This window comes from Anthonomus grandis, chromosome 6, assembly GCF_022605725.1.
Source record: "Anthonomus grandis grandis chromosome 6, icAntGran1.3, whole genome shotgun sequence".
In the NCBI taxonomy this organism is placed as follows: Eukaryota; Metazoa; Arthropoda; class Insecta; order Coleoptera; family Curculionidae; genus Anthonomus; species Anthonomus grandis.
In genome coordinates this window covers 786,739-805,466 of record NC_065551.1, presented here as the reverse complement: position 1 = coordinate 805,466, position 18,728 = coordinate 786,739, and the positions used below count along the sequence as shown (strand labels likewise).

The 18,728-nt window shown below is 31.2% G+C and overlaps 1 protein-coding gene across 2 annotated transcripts in view; it reads right to left on the bottom strand.

Annotated features, from left to right (window-relative positions):
- The window catches only part of LOC126737388 (GMP synthase [glutamine-hydrolyzing]), a 74,219-nt gene that overhangs the window by 40,455 nt on the left and 15,036 nt on the right, over positions 1–18,728 (bottom strand). For both annotated transcript variants that reach the window (XM_050442272.1, XM_050442271.1), the window contains exons 2-7: positions 15,636–15,752; positions 11,313–11,499; positions 5,756–5,873; positions 5,544–5,697; positions 5,041–5,178; positions 1,935–2,166 (exon numbers count right to left, since the gene is read on the bottom strand). In XM_050442272.1, the coding sequence (XP_050298229.1) occupies positions 1,935–2,166; positions 5,041–5,178; positions 5,544–5,697; positions 5,756–5,873; positions 11,313–11,499; positions 15,636–15,734 (928 nt within the window). In that variant the 5' untranslated portion in view covers positions 15,735–15,752. The remainder of the gene's footprint in view (positions 1–1,934; positions 2,167–5,040; positions 5,179–5,543; positions 5,698–5,755; positions 5,874–11,312; positions 11,500–15,635; positions 15,753–18,728) is intronic.

Sequence of the window (18,728 nt, the reverse complement as noted above, 5' to 3'; positions counted from 1 at the left end):
AGGAAGAAAATGGTTGTAGAGCAGCCCGAATTGTATTCCAGTTAACAGACGAAATGGATTGAGAAATTGTCGATTATAATGTTAGGAAATTCACCAGAGAAGGGACTATTAGCAACAAACCTCGATCGGGAAGGCCAAAGGCAACAAGTTCAAAGGAGGATTTAAATATTATAATTACAAGCAAATGCAATAGACGCCTTACCTGACGCCCCTTAAATCACAGCAAAAATCAACAAGGAGCGTAAAAAAGCGGTCAGTGTTCCGACAGTAAAACGGCGACTTTATAATGCTGGTCTTAAAGGACGCTTAGCTGTATCAAAACCGCTACTGAAGGATATTAATATGATGAAGGCTGTGGTTCGGTGATGGTGTGGGGTTGTTTCGGACGATCTGCAGTGGGCGGTCTAATTAGAATAGAGGGAATTCTTTGAAAAGAGGGTTACAAAACAATTTTAAGTGACAATGTACTTCCTTCTGGTACTCGAATAATTGGGGAAAACTTTATCTTTCAACAAGACAATGACCCCAAGCACCCGTCGAAATTGTGCAAGCAATATTTAGGTCAATTACAAAGGCAACATCTTCTGAAAGTTATGGTATGGCCCTCACATCACCGGACCCCTCAATCGAATTACTGTGGGATGAACTGGATAGACAAGTCCGAAAATCATGCCCCACATCAAAAGAAGACTTGTGGAGGATCATCCAAGAAGAGTGGCACAAGATACCTCAGGAAATTTTTGACAATTGAGGCGGACATGTAGATGAATCCAAAATTTGATTTTCTTAAATTTAATTAATTGAAAAATGTATTGTTTATATTAATTTTGTTATAAATAAACCGTTTCATAGGAATAACTGATGGGTTTATTATTTTTAGTTATAACTTTAAAACAGTCATATGTGGGAAAATACTTTTGAGCGGTAGTGTAGCTTTAGGTGGCATATTTCCAAAATTTATACAAAAACTGCATGATTTTACCGAGCACCCTATATCTTTATGTACAGTAGGCCACCAGACCTAGCTAGACTTTTAATTTTTACCATGCCCATATGCGACACGTGCAATAAATTTAAAACATTTGGCTGCAGTAACTGGGGTATTACTATTCTATTTGCACAAAATAGGCAATTATTTCCAATGGTTAAAGAATTTCTGTTAATATAATAGTATTTTATAGTATTATCAATATTTTTGGGTCATCTACTTTTTTAATATTTAATTATTTTAGGAATTGTCTTATCATTTAAACTATAATTTCTTATTTCCTCACAATATAGAGGAACATTTTAATTTTTTTTCATAAAATTCAAAATAAAATTATAATTATCCTGTTTTGTTGTCTTGGCTAGTAATGGCGATCTAGAAAAAAAATCTGCAAAATTATCTTTAGATTTTACATATTCTATATCATATATAAAATTAGATAAAAATTAATGCCCATCTGAGTAATCTATTTGCAGCATAAGTAGGTATGCCCTTTTTAGGGCCAAAAATTGAAATGGTTTATGGTCGGTATATAATACAAATCCTTGACCAAACAAATATTGATAAAATTTTTTTAATGCAAATATTATGCTTAACGCTTCCTTTTATATTTAAGAATAATTTTCTTTATTTTTTGACAAAGTGTGCGAAGCGTACGTGATCGGTCGCAAACTTCCGTTAATAGGATGCATAATGACTGCCTCAAGGCCATACATAGATGCATCCACAAACAAATGCACTGGTTAGTTGGGATTGTAATGTACCAAAACACTATCAGAAGCCAAAATAAATTTTACTCTATGAAATGCCTAAAACTATCCGATTTAGATTCTGCACGGACGCCACTGGTTAATACCATAAAAACCTGCTGCATAAAAACATTAAGATGTGTATGCTAAACTAATGAAGCGTTCTCCTTAAAATCATATTAAAATAAATTACGTACCTTCCTTATCTATAGGAACTACAGTGCTACCCTCGCTAAACGTGTGAGCGGCCTTAATAACTCGTAAATTGAGCCCCAACTTTTGCAACGAGTCGTGCACTTTCGCACTCTCATTTTTCCTCATGAATCCATTGTCTATGTGAATCGCAATCACTTGTTCCGGACTCAGGGCCTTATGGAATAGAGCTGCACATACTGTACTGTCAACTCCTCCTGACACTAAAAGAAGCACCTGGCAAAGAGGAAAAAGAGAAAATACGTAAGTAATATTAAAATAACTGGAATGTCTACTGTAGTATCAATGTAGTAGAAGTAGAGTAATTATTTATATTTTTTCTTTAAAATTAAAAAAAAAAGAAGAATTAATTGAAAATGGATAGTAGATATATACAAAAATTTTCAACAAGGAACAATCAAACATTTGACAATAAACGATTCCAAAGACTTTCAAAAACTATACCAACCAGATAATAATAAACAAATTTTCTTCCATAGTTATATTAATAGCTTTCCCTACACTTAAGAGTGTTACAAGTATATTTGCACGAAATGAGTGGAGATTTTTTAGTAGTCGTTTTAACTGAAACCATTTATATTTAGGATCAATGCTTATTTGAAATTCCAGACTATAAAACAAAGTTAAAAAAAAAGCTTCATAGTTTTAACAAATAATATGTCACAAACATAGCAAAAACTATTACTAAGTTCTTAAAATTGCAACCCACTCGCTATCTTGGTGCTACAACTAGATAATGACTCGACATTTTTTAAAATGAGTAACAGAGCAGCATGGTAGAGTTTGCGTGTATTGTGATCGGTATCTCAATTTATAGAGGACATTTTAACCTTAAGAGCATAGAAGAAGAAATTAAACTTGCTGGTGCTGTTGGTGTCACATTAAAAGTAATGATTGTTGAATTATATCGAAGAATTAGTAGTTTTGATGTACGAGTATTTTATACAAGACTTCAGCCGTATTTTTGAAACCATTATAAATGAATGTGAATGAATCTAATTTGCATACGTAATAAAAGGAATTGCGCACGAAAAATCGATATCTGTATTTTCTAACGCTTCGTATGCGAACTTTTTCGCATGAGGTGACTCGAATGGGTATTAACCATTGAAATGTCAAAGTTCGGGTGCGATTTTCAGTTTAATTCTACCACTTGCCTTGTTTTGATTTTAAACCTTGCTTTGCTTTTTTTTTTTTAATTGGTGTGAGTTCGTTGAGTGTGTTTGTAGAATTTTTTTTTGTTCTCTTTTTTTAGGTGTTCTTTTCATACAATTTTAGGAGTGGGTTTAGGGAGCTTACCCTTCTAATGGCCCCTATCTTATGTCTTTGATAAGGAAATTAAAAATCTAGCAATGAAAAAATCTAAAATGTTTGTTTCTTGCATTGTTTCGATACAATTAACCGTTTTTAAGAAAATCGCTAGTAAAAAGGAGCATCATTAAACCCGATTAAACTATTAACTTTAAAAAAAAACGAAGAGGGCCGTGACTGCTTTAATTTTTATCAAAGAAATTAAATATATCAAAAAAATTACAGAAACGATAATTTTAGATTTTTTTCATGACTAACTAGATGATTTTCAATTTTTTATCAAAAACCTAAGATATGGGTTGTTATAAGGATAAACCCGCTGAATCTGGGTTTACATCATTTTTGAGATTGAAAATATCAAGAACACCCAAAAAAAAATTAGTTATAAATTTACAAAAAATTTTAAATACTAACTGTAGTTAGTATTCTTAATAATCGATTTTCTTCAAGCAATTTGCGCGGGCTGTAGCTCAGAGGGGAAGCATTTTAGGACACATTTTTACACATTACCTTTTTGTTGATTAATGCCGTAGTAATAAAAATTTATTTGGAGCTATGTTTTGGTCGAAAAATAAAGAAAATAATTAATTTCTCAAAAAACCACTAAAGATACGTATAGGAACAACTTGTATAAAAACAATCGTAAAGTGATAGCGGATCGGAAAATAAAATAATATACAAGGTATTTCATTTAAAATAACAAAGTTGCTACTATTTTTTGGTATAAGCGGCAACGCTCTATCGCTAAATATATTTTTAATCGTTAGATCACCAGCTAAAACCCATCATAATATGAAATATATAGGTGTTTGGGACCATGGGATTGGCCTGCGAGATCACCTGATCTTAAACCACTTGTTTTTTACTTTTGGGGTAATTTGAAGCAAATGGCATACAAGACACCGGTAAACAGTAAACAGGAACTACGTCAACGACTTATCAATTGCATTGGTCAATAAGATCCTTCTGAAATACAAGTAGAGACAACACATGCTGTACAACGCAGGATTTTGAAGTGCTTAGAAGTCGATGGCATTTTGAAAATTTATTGTAAATTATTTATAATCTTAGGATAACATTTGAGAACTTTTAGAACTACATTTGAATAACTATTTCTTTCCATTTCAATTATTTTTTAGGTAACTATTTTAAAGAAACACCCACGTCTATTACTATTATTGATCAACTAAATGTAACTGTCAATAGCATAGGGTTGTTTGGTCATGACCTTTCATGGCCGCGTAAGGCAAATATGTCAAAATATTCCGATTTTTTCAGAAACAGAATTACTTAGATATAGGAACATGATACCTCGTTAAAAAGGAATTTCAATGTCCTTTTAAAATTTATTAAAACATACAGGGTGTTCTATTTAAAGAAATAGATTTTTCACATTTTTTGTATCTAGCGGTAAAATCACTAATTTTGACCAACCCTGTATAATGTAGAACAAATTTTTATAATGAAGACTAATGTACAATACTTCCGTAAATTATGTTCATAGTTTTAATTTTCTGCGCGTTCCAGTGCCGTAGTAATTTATAAATTAGTAAAAATTTATTTGGGGCTATGTTTTGGTCGAAAAATAAAGAAAATAGGGTTTCCTTTTGTGGATTGTTTATTTATGTTTATTTATTGGGTTTTATTTTTTATTATTTTGTGTTTATTTATTTTGTTTATTATAATATTATGTATTTATAGATATATTGTTTTATATTTACGGATTTTTTTTACATTGTACAATTCAGTAATGAAATAAGCCTTATTATTATGAATTACCTTATTTGTCCCCACTGTGTCTTTAATGTATTTGAGGCACTGTTCTTCTCTGCCTTGGATTGTGAAGTTTCCAGTGAGACCACAAATATCTACTAAGAAATTCCTTAACATTTGTTTGCCATTTGTAGTTAAGTCCACCTAGAAAAATTAATAACTACGTAAAACAACATTTGAAGTGACTAAATTCGCAAAATTCATTCATTATCCCAAAGATGCTGGTCATACACTTTTATAAAAGGTAAAAACACAAAATGTACAGCATCACAGATAATTATCTTTGATATATATAGATATCTATCTGTGATGCTGTAGATTTTGTGTTTTCACCTTTTATAAAAAAAAGTGCCAATGTACAAATTTCATTAATTCAAATGATCTATATTAAAATAAAACATGGATACTTTGAGTATTAAAAATTATTTTATTAAATTAAATCTATTTTAATTTTTTTTTTTTTTAATTTTAATTATTACACTAATAGTATATTTAATTACAATACTTACCTCTGGATGAAACTGTAGCCCATATAAATTTAACTTTTCATTACTAATTCCTGCTATGAATGCCTGAGACTGGGCGATTGGTTTAAAGCTATCTGCTACTTTGTCTATGGAGTCCCCGTGAGTCAATAATACATCCTGGGTTTTATCTAAACCTCTAAAAAATGTTACGGTATAATAATGGAAAGTTCTTCATATCTAACATACAGGCTTACTTAAAAAGTAAACACTTTGTATTAATCTCTACAGGGAATTGACCGTCTTCTCTGCTTTCTTTCCTTAAAACTGTGCCGCCAAATTCTTTGTTCATCATCTGCATACCGTAACAGATACCTAGAAAAACCAAAATTTATGTTAAGCAACAATTACCATGCGAGTTAAAAAAAAAACGATCTTGTGGTTTGTTGAAATATTTTTTAAAGCAGTATTTTAAAAGTACATACGGAGAACCTGGAAAGGGTCCTAATTATAAGTTTGATTGCATTCTGGATTTAAATTGTATTTCTTTGGTATATGCTATATTGTTAAAAGTGGGAACCCTATTTGTTGTTAGAAAAGGGGTGAACAGAAATGGGGAAGAAAGGGAGAGGAAATCAAAAACAGGTGATGAAGGGACAACTTTAATAGGAACCAGACTAGCACAATCACTCAAAAGGTAGAATGGCGTGGGTAGTAAAAACAGAACTAAAATAAGGAAGCGCCACCTTTTCATCTCTGATGGAAAAGAAGACCCCGGTGTATTTTCCCAAAACAGGAAATCTCTCTAACAAAAGACAACGTCTAAAACCTGAAATGAAATCTCTCAAGAAAACTACTAGGCATAGGGAAAACACAAAAAATATATATTATCTGCAACCTCTGTTGTAAAATCTAAACCTGTTGACACTGGTTATGGAGTGCCCCAGGATAGTATCCTCGGACCTTTAGTTTTTTTTATTTAAAATTCAAATTAGAATTCAAATCTTTGTTATCCAAAATTGACACAATACAGTGTATGGAATTCGTGTTCAATGTTCAAAGAAACTAAAATTTCAAACATTATATACTTCAATCTACACTATCACTAAACCTAGTTTACATACTCAAAGAAATTATTAAGCATATAAAACAGTAACAGAATTAAATCCGTTACAGCTATATTATAGTTATTACTCCAAAAGGTAGCTCTTAATATCATAGTAACACTTCAAAACTAAAAAAGCTTTCAATTTTTTTTAAATGTTGACAAACTATTACAATTATTTGTCATTTGGCAATTTATTAAATATTTTTGGACATATTTTCAGGATAAAATTTTTTGAAAGATTTTATCTAGTACGCAACAAAGATAAATCATTTCTTAGTCTAGTTGGATAATTATGAAAAAAACCATGTCACAAATAAATTAAGATTCTAAGAAAAACAAATAAACACACTTGAAATATACAGGGTGTTTCAGAACTATGGGATCAAACTTCTAGGGGTTGTTCAGTGCAACAGTAGAATCCATTTGAGTATAGAAATCCATGTCCGGAAATGTGTCTACGCCACTACAGCCCTAAGACGCGTTTAAATTTAGAAAAAATATTAATTACCTAAATAGGATCTGATGCATTTATTTTTACCTTTTGTATATGATACCATCACAACAATTGTTCAAAATGTCTTCCTCCAACCTCAATACACCGATTTAAACGCCGCACATGATTTTGGCGGGCTACACTAAAAATTTGATCGTTTTGAATGATTTCAAATGCTGCTGTTATTCGTCCAATTAAGTCTAGCTCTGATTCTACTCGAGTTTAGTAGACTAAAGACTTTACATGTCCCCACAAGAAAAAATCGAGCGACCTTAAATCGGGTGACCTAGGAGGCCAAGAAACTGCTCCACCTCTGGAATCCAGCGGTGCCCAAACCGCTGAGCCAAATACTCGCGTAGCAAAGTGAGCCGGCGCTTCTGATGTTTTCTTGGAAAAATTGCATAAGGATTTTCTTTGTCGGCAACTCGCTGAAGCACCTCTTCTTCAAATTCCACCGTTCTTACGGTTCGAGCAACACCAGTATCATGCATCTTGGTCTTAAACATGCCTCTCTCAGCGAGCCGCCGATGAACCGCAATAAACTTTTTGTATCCAGGATGCTGTCGTTCGGGATAACGTTCATGATACAACCGCAATGCTGCTTGTGCATTGCAGTTTGTTGCTCCGTATGCCAAATGCATATCCGCCAATTCTTGATTGGTAAAGTTTTCCATTAGCAATAAATATTTAAAAATTGTAAGCTATAAAATTTTTAAACATGACATTGAGAATTGACATTGATAAGCGTTGATTTTAAACAATTGTTGTTATGGTATCATGTACAAAAGATAAAAATAAATGTAGCAGATCCTATTTAGGTAATTATGTTTTTTATAAATTTTAACGCGTCTTAGGGCCGTAGTGGCGTAGTGACGCATTTCCGGACATGGGTTCCTATACTCAAATGGATTCTTCTGTTGCACTGAACAACCCCCAGAAGTTTGATCCCATAGTTCTGAAACACCCTGTATTGAAATCAACAAATGGTTTAGATTTAAAGAACACCTTGCAATTATTGCAACAAAAAATTAATTCTAATGATTGATAAATTGGCATTAAAAACATAAATAATACGAAAAATGGAAATGTTGTTTACTACAACAAGCGGTAGAGACCGCATTAGGAAATTCTATTGACGCCGACATACCAAAAAAGAAAAAGCCTCGCATAAAAATAGTGGGATAAACAGGAGAGGGGACGATGGAAAGTATAGAAACAAAGATCAGACAACGAAATAATTGGATCCAAGAAGAATACAAACTTAAAGTGACCTACTTAAAAAAAAAGAATACTCGAAAATTTTTCTGGAGTTATATGTGTAGGGTGAAACAGCTGTGCCGTATATGAGGATATTCCTATTCTCAGATGTTATAAGTGCCAAGGTTTTAATCACAAGAGTAACAACTGTTTTAATAAAACTATTTGTGGGTATTGTGCAGGTGACCATGAAACTAAAACTTGTAAAAGTGTTCATAAAATGTGCTATAATTGCAGAAGTTTTGCGAGTCAAAAATATAATTTAAAATATAACGTCGAGCATACAGCCGTAGATAACAACCTGTCCGTCAGCCAAATATTTCTTTGAAACTGTTAAGAAAAAAATAGATTACGGTGAATAATGGTTAATATTGATCATGACAATATTCTGAACAATATGGAAAAAGATGCCATAATAACTAAGACCGTGAACCGTGATACATTACATGACAATATAAATGTAAAAAATAATATTTTTAACTTAATACACATGAATATTAGAAGTGTTAAGAAAAAATGTAATTCTTTTATTAGAAAATTTTAATTTTGAATTTACTGATATTATAGTATTAAGCGAATGTTTTCAATTATTGTCTACGGACAATTTTAACATAAAGGGTTATGTAACTTTTTACAATGACAATAAAAATGACGGTATTATTGTTCTTATAAAATCAGAATTAGAACTTACCTTCAATACTTCCAAATTCACATACAACTTTAACTAGAATTTTATGTCATGTTAGGTATATTCATTTCGGTATAACTGCAGTATATAAGCCACCTCCAATTTCAAAGGACATTTTTATTCAGGACTTAAGGAGCTTTCTACAGTAAATAGAAATATTTATTGGAGACGTTAACATAGACTTGTTGGATACCTTGGATGTTGATGTTATTAAGTATTCCACTATCATGTCTCAAATGGGCTATTTATCTTATATTAATGCAGTTACCAGACCAGATACTAACACCAACATAGATCACATATTTTTAAAATTAAGAAATAATCGTAACTTGGAACTAAAACCATTTGTTTTGGACATCTGTGTCACAGATCATTTTCCGGTACTGTTAAATATTAGCTTAAAATGCAGCCACAGAAATAAAACGCACATACAACGTAATACTGAAGAAAATATTATAAGAAAAATTTCCATTCATTATCAAAAACTAAAAAGACTTTTAGAAGAACAAGATTGCACAATGATTAAGATCATTAATAACCCTGAAACAGCAATGACAACTTTCTCGAAAGTTTTCACTAAACATAGACATGGCAAACTTAAAAAAAAAACTGATCAATAACTACAATATAGAACTTAAGTTTAAAAGATACAGAAACCAATTAACTAAAATAATAGAAAAAAACAAAAAAGAAACTTTTATAAAACCGAAAATAACTAAGCAAAAAATGATATGAAAAAAGGGTATGAAATTATAAAAGACGCTACTAATTTATAATATTGGTTGATGATATATCTGCTACACTAATTAAAAAAACCCATGTAGAAAGTCTTGAAGTGAGAAACAGGGAAAATACCATCTAGTTTTAAAACATCAGTTGTTACCCCCATTTCACAAATCAGGACCTAAAAATGTTATAGGAAATTATTGCCCAATTAGTCAAATTACATGTTTTACTAAAATTTTCGAGAAGAGTTTAAAAAATCGATTATTAGACTTCATAAATGAATTTCGATTATTAGACTTTCTAAACAATAACAGAAAATGTATGGGTGTTTTTACTGATGTATCAAAGGCCTTTGATACGGTACCACATACTAAGCTTTTTTAAGTTCTAGAGCAGTATAGAATAAGGGGAAGCGCAATGACACTTATGAAAAATTATTTACAAAATAGGCTTAATAAATTTGTTAAGGTCAATAATATATTAAGCAATAGGCGAAATTATAAAAATAGGAGTGCCACAAGGTACTGTACTGTTTATAATTTACCTAAATTCTCTTCTTGATATTAAACTAACAAATGGAACCATTGTTTTATATGCAGATGATACTGCCTTACTTTTTAATGGTTCGAGTTGGAATCAAACAAAACAGTATGCTATAGAGGGCATGAATAAAATAAAAAACTGGTTGGAAACTTATAAATTACGCCTAAATGTAGCAAAAAAAATAATAATGCTTTTTCTCTCACTGGGGTAAACAGACATGTTTTTCAATTGAAAATAGTTATGAAATAAAGAAAGTTAAATGGCATATACATACTGAATATCTGGCAAATAGATTTAAAAAGTTAATTTACAAATTTTATATTATTATAACATTTTTAAATTCAAAAGAACTTATTATCATTTATAAAATTTTACTGAGTCAATTTTGAGATATGGTATTTTGGTATGGGGAGGCTTATACAATAATGCATTGCATAAATTAAAGATTGCACATAAGTACATTTTTATATAGTTTTTATACAACAAGCCAAAACTTTACCACACAGAATATCTATTTACTGAACAAACTACCAACATAAGAACTATATATATAACATCAATTTGTTCACACATTCACAACCATGATATTGCTAAAAACCATATAAATCATTATTATATATAAAAAAAAATAGCAACAAATGTACAAAGTATGTGCACAACAAATATAATATTATCTCCTCATTTTTCTAGGAATTTAAGTAGGTATTATAATATAGTCCTTTTTCATAGATTGTTAAGTGTTAATAGATTAGGTATTGTAGTATTTAAGGTTATTAACTTCATTTGTTTCTGTAAAAATAGCAATCACAAGCGAAAACTAACGCACACTAATTGTGCAAAAGTGTATATTTCACATCTAGGCATTACAACAACTTGTAATAGTGATCAAGCAAAATATTCGCAGTTTCTAGTGAAGTGTTAGTTAAAAAATACCACAATAAATATGGTAGGGTGTCAGGGTTTACTGATCCCTCCAAATAAATAAATAAAGAGTCATACCTAAAACTGGAATTCCTATCCTAAAAATGTCCGCATCATATCTGGGAGCGTCTTCGGCATACACCGAACTGGGGCCTCCAGAGATGATGATCGCCTTGTAGGAGGATTCTTTAATGTTGAATGCAGGGGTGTCCAATGGTAATATATCCGATTCCACGTTTAGCTCCCTTACTTTTCTGTCTATAACCTAGCGAAATAGTCTTACATGAATTCCTGAATTAATTTCACTTAATATTTATTAATATATGGTAAAAAGCAGGAACGATTTGTCAGTTTTGGCGTAGCTAAAGCACTAGAACTCAACAAACTTCAGTTGTTCCAAAACAATGTTTCTTTAGGAGGGTTGTATCGACTGCTAGGTCATTAAGGGCCAAAGCTGCCTTCTTATTCCTCCAAAAGCAAATCAATAATTTATAACGTTTTAATTAACGAATAAATCCATTTCACCGGAAAATTACAAAAAAGTGTCGCCTTCTATTGAATTGAGTTTTTGACTACCCTACATGTATATTACATAGGTTTTGCATCTGATACAATTTTAAACGTTTTATCCCCTGATGATGGACACGAATGTGTCCGAAACATGTTGGGAATTTTAAAAAACTAAATGTTAAATAAATAAGTGGAGGAAGACTGAAGGATTTTCATTTTACCTTAGTTAATGAAATAGTTCAAAATTCCAAAGTACGATTCCTCCTATAATTGTTCAATTCCTAAGTAGTAAACGTTTAATGAATGTATTTGCTTTGAATATTTTTGAAGGCCTTATCTCATTTATACACAAATTGACTAAATGTGTAAGTGATGTTATTATAGTACCTTTTATTTTTTTTAGTAAAACTACTAAAACCAAATGTGTTAAGATAAAAAAATCTAGTTTGCAGGTAATGCTATTCGATGTTTTGCTTAGATTTTGCCTTTTTTTGTGCCTGGATCATAGAAAAATGGCATTGGCATAGGCTTGATTAAGCACTCTCTGGTATAGAAGTAAGAAGTACTTTTCTTTCTCTCTTGACTATTGAATGTTTATTTTTGCGCATATATGTGGCATTGAAAATGTATAATCTAATGAAACATACATAATTACATTTTAGAATTATTTTAGTACAAGGGAAAATATATTGGATAATACTGGCAGAAATATTGAACACCACAAATTTCAATAGTTATATCACTGTTTAAACAAAATATATACCGGGTGATACAGAAAAAAAGGCAGCACTTAATATTTTTTACTTTTCAAGATAAACAAATGAAATTTGGTATATCAATAGAATAGTTATAAGACCCTCTATTTACATATTTCTATTGTTTTTCAACACATCCGGTTTAACGGGAAGTTGAACTTTATTATTTTAAATGGGACACTTGGTATGTTACTATGTATTCCAATAGAAAATAATATTCTGAAAACGATGATACTCTATTTGTTACTTCTTGTTTTATGATCATAGAAAATATATTTTTTTAAATTTTAATATAGGGTGCTATGAATCCGTTGGAAGTTTTAATTTTTAATAAAATAATCACGGAAAAATAGTTTTCAGTGCATTTTATGACTATTAATTTATAACTATTAATTTTGGCATTTACTTTATTTTCTTAAATTGCACATTATTGGGAACAACCCCTTTTGAAATGCGGTTTCTTTTACCCGATAATTTGATATGATTATTTTTTAAATTGGTTGATACATAAGCCTAAACCCTTGCATTTTGACGAATTCTTCAATTATTTTTCATTGATATAATACATGACATCTTGTTAAGCGCAATTATTATTTGTTATTTCAATGTGTTTGAAATGTTTACCAATGAAGAAAAAGTTGATATGCCCTACGCTATATTCCCGCGCATACCTTCATTAGACAAGAAGGTGGTCATTTCGAACAATACATGTCAAAAGTTTAATATTAAAATAATTTATGAACCTCATATTTTTTCTGTTTGTTTACCGTTTGTGTGTACCTATGTTATGTTATGGTAAATGTTGAATCAAATATGTAGTATTAAGATATTGAAAAAAATATTGCATTAAAAAATTTGTTCTTTTATTCTCAAATAGTAATATGACGCTTGACAAAATATGATGTGTTATGTTAGTTGAAAAAAATAGATAGGCGTGTCATTACAATGCTTCCTGTTCGTTAATTTTTGTGAATTAGTTTTTTTCCTCTTATGGGCTTATTTATTTTATTTTTTTTAAACTTTTATTAGAAATATTATTTACAATTTGCATATATAAATAGTGATTAACACTGGTAACCAGGAAATAAATTTTAAACTAAGCAACAATGCATATACGAGTATATTTATCACAATATCTATTAAATTTTTGCTAATTAATACCCACTAGGATTACTGCTAGTTCGTCTTCTGCACTCGATTATCTTTGTGCAAACCTACAAACAGTTGTAGATTGTAAAGTAGTTAGTACGGGTCTCTCAGATCACGGGGCAATCATTGCGTCTGTAGCCTTAGATTCTTGTATTGCCTCTAAAAGGGATGTAGGTACGGCAGATTGTTTTCTCACAGAAACTATGTCAAATTTGAACTATTATGCAATCAATGTAACTGGAATAATATCTTAGACTATCCTGACCCAATGGAAGGCTTCCACTCGGTACTTTTAAGCATTTTTAATAGGACTTTTCCTTCAGTTCTTATAAAAAAGAAGAAAAAGAAACCTTGGTACACAAAGGGACTAAAAGTTGCAGCCAAAAATATGAGATAATTCTTACTTTAGGAGTTGCTACAATAACTACAGGAAAATTTACAGATCTACTCTGAGAGGGACTAAATCTCTTTATTACTCGGGGAGAATTCAAAATGCCTCTAATAAATTAAAAGAAACATGGAGGATTGTCAATTCTCTGTGGGGTAAGGGCAGCCACATTGCAGTACCTAGTTTCTTAGAAGCTGATCATCAAAATGCATATTACTGCTCCGTGGCAGCTAACCTCTCAAAGAACCTCCCACATACCATGCCACCCGAGCATTTTCTAACTCATATCAATGTACCAGAAACTTTTTCCTTTTTTGACCCACTGATGCTGGGGAAATTAAATCCATATTCAAAGAGATACATCGGCCTTAGTTTGTTTAGATCATGTTGTGAATAAGTCTCTTAGAAATGGCCTATTTTCTCCTTGTCTTAAGAGGGCTTCCAATTTACAAAAAAGGTAATCCGAATGAACCTTGCAATTTTCATCCTATAACATTGCTTCCTGTGCTAAGAAAGATAGTGGAGAAGCTGGTTAAGGTAAGAGTCGTTTCATTTCTTAACAGGCATAAGCTGCTTGATCCGCATCAGTTTGGATTTCTAAAATCTAGAAACACAGGAGATACTATGTTTGGATTTCTTCGGGAGCTGTATCTCAGGCTCAATACAGGTGACATTGCAGCTTCGGCATTCTGAGATATGTCGAAAGCTTTCGATTGTATGCACCATCCAACCATGTTACGTAAATTTATGGCTTCCGAGGAGTCGCGAAGGGATGGTTTTGCTCTTACCTGTCAGATCCCCTGCTATTCTTAATGTACATTAACGATTTGCCTCGATTGAATATTAGTGGACACTTCACGGTTTTTGAGGATAATACAACAATACTTTGGCATGATAGGGATCCTCAAAGGTTGAAGTTGACTTTTCCAACTTTTAAGAAGGCTCTTAAGACCATGTTAGCTGACTGTCCTTTTTATTCGTTGACAGAGTTCTTTAACTGTAGATTTATTGACTAAATTAAGTTAAATTTGTTTCCTTTCATATCATTGTAATTTCATATTATTTTTAATAGCATTGTAGTTTTTTATTGACAATTCCTATACATTGTTATCATGTTGATGGAAATAAATGAAGTGATGGAAAACAATAGAATATGTCAAAAGATGCTCTTATAACTATTCTATCAATATAACAAATTTCATTTGTTTATCTTGAAAAGTAAAAAAGTTATTAAGTGTTCCCCTTTTTCTGTGCCACCCGGTATAGACTTTCCTTGTAAAATAGATTAATATGGGATTATAAAAAAGTTGTCTACTGAACCCAAACTTGAGAAATTCATTCAATTCAATGAATAAAATTACAAAATTTTCAATCATGTGGACAACAGTGACTAGCCATAATTCATGTTACTATTATGGAAAAAGGGCTTATCATCAGTTAGACCAAGCTTCAATCAAATAAAAGAGAAATTTTCAAATACCATAAGTTGTTCATGGGATTTATTGATGATACTCTAAATTGAGTGAAACACATGTAGCTGCAATATTAATAGACAAATAATTATGAAATATTGATTAATAAATTCGTTTTATGACTTACCTTCCCATACTGGGCACCTGCATCCAGAATACAGACTTTTTCAGGGTTGTGGCCGCCATTGGTATGCAGGTATGGTCCTTCTGATTTCATATTATGCATAGCTCTGTTCCAGCAACACTAAAATATCAATTTTATACTTTCAGTATAAAATCTAAGATAAATTTGTGGTCAAACTATCTTTGCTGGGGGTTATATTGCATATTTTTATTATCAATGAATGTTGAAATAAGCAAAGAGCGCAAATACAGATAAGTATTATATACAGTGTCCGAGAAAAAATAGTTATACTTTCAAATAACCAAAGCTCTCTCTCTATTAATGCTAGAATTAAAATTATTTACACCTTAATTCTAACTCTAACTTTAGAAGTAAATTAAATATGACATAGATTTTTTTTTTAAATTAGTTGCTTAAAACAAAACGAGTAGTTTAAATTTAAGAAGACCACTCAATACTTTCAACTTAGTTACACATTTTATCACAGTTAACATTGATAAATAAAAGTGACGTTACACTATTTCGAAACAAACTTAAAGAAAATAGACTATTAAAAAAAAACAAATATTTTTGTGTAATGAGGTTTCACAATCAGTTATACCCATGTTTTCTTGATATAATATTTTGACATTGCACAGGGTGACAATCTAAAAATTGCTACTTTTAATGGACAATTGATATTAGTTTTATAGAAAAAACCTTATCAGGTCTTAAAATATTTCTTATTATCTTAATTACTTTAAGGTGACAGGTGGTAATGGTAATAAATTAAATATATTTTAGATACAGCAAGATATAATTTTTGTAAACTTGAATGTGTTCTAGTAAAGCTGCAAGGTAATTTTTAGATTTTTTATTTAACATTTTCATATTATTTAATAAAAAATGTAGTAGGAAGGAAGCAAGTTTTGTTTGATTATTTTTAATTGAGAGAGGAAGAAAGTTGTTTTTATATTGGTATGGTGGTTATATAATTTTTTTAATACTAGATATAAACAAAATCTATGTACTGACCAGAGTGCTGTTTACAAGCTACATTAATGAGACCATATTTATGTCATTAAAAATGTATAATTATTTGCCACAACATATTAAAGTAACTAATGATATAAATATTTTTAAAAAACAACTTAAATTGTTTTTCATTCCCAAGGCTTTTTACTCACTCAATGAATTTTTTAATTAAGAAAAGTAATATTTGTAAAGTGAAAGAATCGTAATGATTTTAATTTATATATAACGGAAAGTAACTGCAATAAATGACATTTTCCTATATTATGTGTGTTTGATGATCTTTTGGAAATAAATATTTTTGTATTTTCTGTGTTAAGTATGTGAAGTTGAAAGGCAAAGTTGTTGGGCAAGCTTGTAGAGAGATTGGTAAAAACTAGGATGATGGAATTTCTGAAACGGCATAATGTTCTTAACCATCAGCAATTTGGAATCCGGACAAAACTGGGTACATCTAATGCTATTTTCAATGTTTTGGAGAGTCTGTACATGGGGTTGAACGCTGGGGAGGGAGCAGCGGCAGTGTTCTGTGACTTATCTAAAGCGTTTGATTGTGTTAGTCACAGAATACTGCTGCAGAAGCTAGAAACCTATGGATTCAGAGGAGTTGCTCTCAACTGGTTTCGTTCTTACCTATCTGGAGGAACACAAAGGGTATTCTTTGACAATGATATGTCATCCCATCTAAATATGGATGCGGGTGTACCCCAGGGTTCTGTTCTTGGACCAATGTTGTTCCTGCTATATGTCAATGATATCTCTCAAATTAAAATTAGGGGCAAATTTACTATCTTTGTGGATGATGATGACAACAATACTTTGGCATGACACTGACCCCAAGAGGTTAAAGAATATTGTTGATGAAGATTTAATTCTTCTAAAGTCATGGTGTGAATCTAATAGATTAAATTTTAATATTTCTAAAACTAATATTTTGACTTTTAAATATAACTTTGGAACTGTCACTTTACAAAATGAAACAATAAGTCCTTCTGAAACATGCAAATTTTTAGGGTCTGGCGATTGATGCTGTTAGAGTAATAACACATTCTCTGGGACTTGATGTGGCTAAAATTGCCTACCATGCTCTTATTGAGTCTTATCTGAGATATGGTATTGTGTTTTGGGGTGTGTGCTGTCAGTATTTGTTTAGCTCTCTATTTATTTTGCAAAAAAGAGCCATATGCTACATGTGTGTTGCTCCCTTTTTGTAGCCCCTGTAGGCCATTATTTTTAAAACACTCTGTCCTGACATTGCCATGCCTTTTTATTTTAGAGACTGTTTGTCTTATCCACAAAAAATATCTCCATCAGCTTGGCCCTCCCTCCTCAGGTGACAATCTCCGAACAACCTTTTTTTTACCCCTGCCTATCCCAAAAAATGAGTAGATTAAGTCCTCTATTGTGTACGGGGGCAGCAGGCTTTTCAACCACCTACCCCTTTATATAAGGCTAATAAATTGTGAAAAACGTTTTAGGAAAAATATAAAGACACTTTTACTTGCTAAAGCATTTTATTCTCTAGACGAGTTTTTAAATACAACTTTTTGACAGTGAAGAAGACTTTTGCGTAGCGTGATATGACTTCTTACTACCTTTTCTTTGGGTGTGTTCTGTATTCTATGTAAAATTGTTAAGATTTGTATATTTTTGTAAAAGATTATGTTGTTGTTGTCAACTATTTTTAAGGTTTTATATAATGCTTTGTTAACAACAAATTATGTTACGTAACCATAAAGCTATTTTTGACTTTGACTTTGAAAGAATTTGTCCATTATATGATGAATTGATGCATTTTACATCGAACCGAAAAATCGCAAACTCTCGGTCTCAAAAACTATATAATCAAATAAATTATAGGTTACTTGTTTCTCTTAAAGAATTAAGCATCATCAGACCTGAATGGTCAAAAACCATTCAACATTCCATCACAAACACATGCTATCTACTGATTACCTGATACACTGGGAGTAAAATCGATCGGATTTTACTAACCTATATTTGATTACATATTTTTGAAACGGAGACTGCGTTTTTTCGTTTTGTTGTACTATACTAATATTTTTTTTATTGTATAGTTCAATG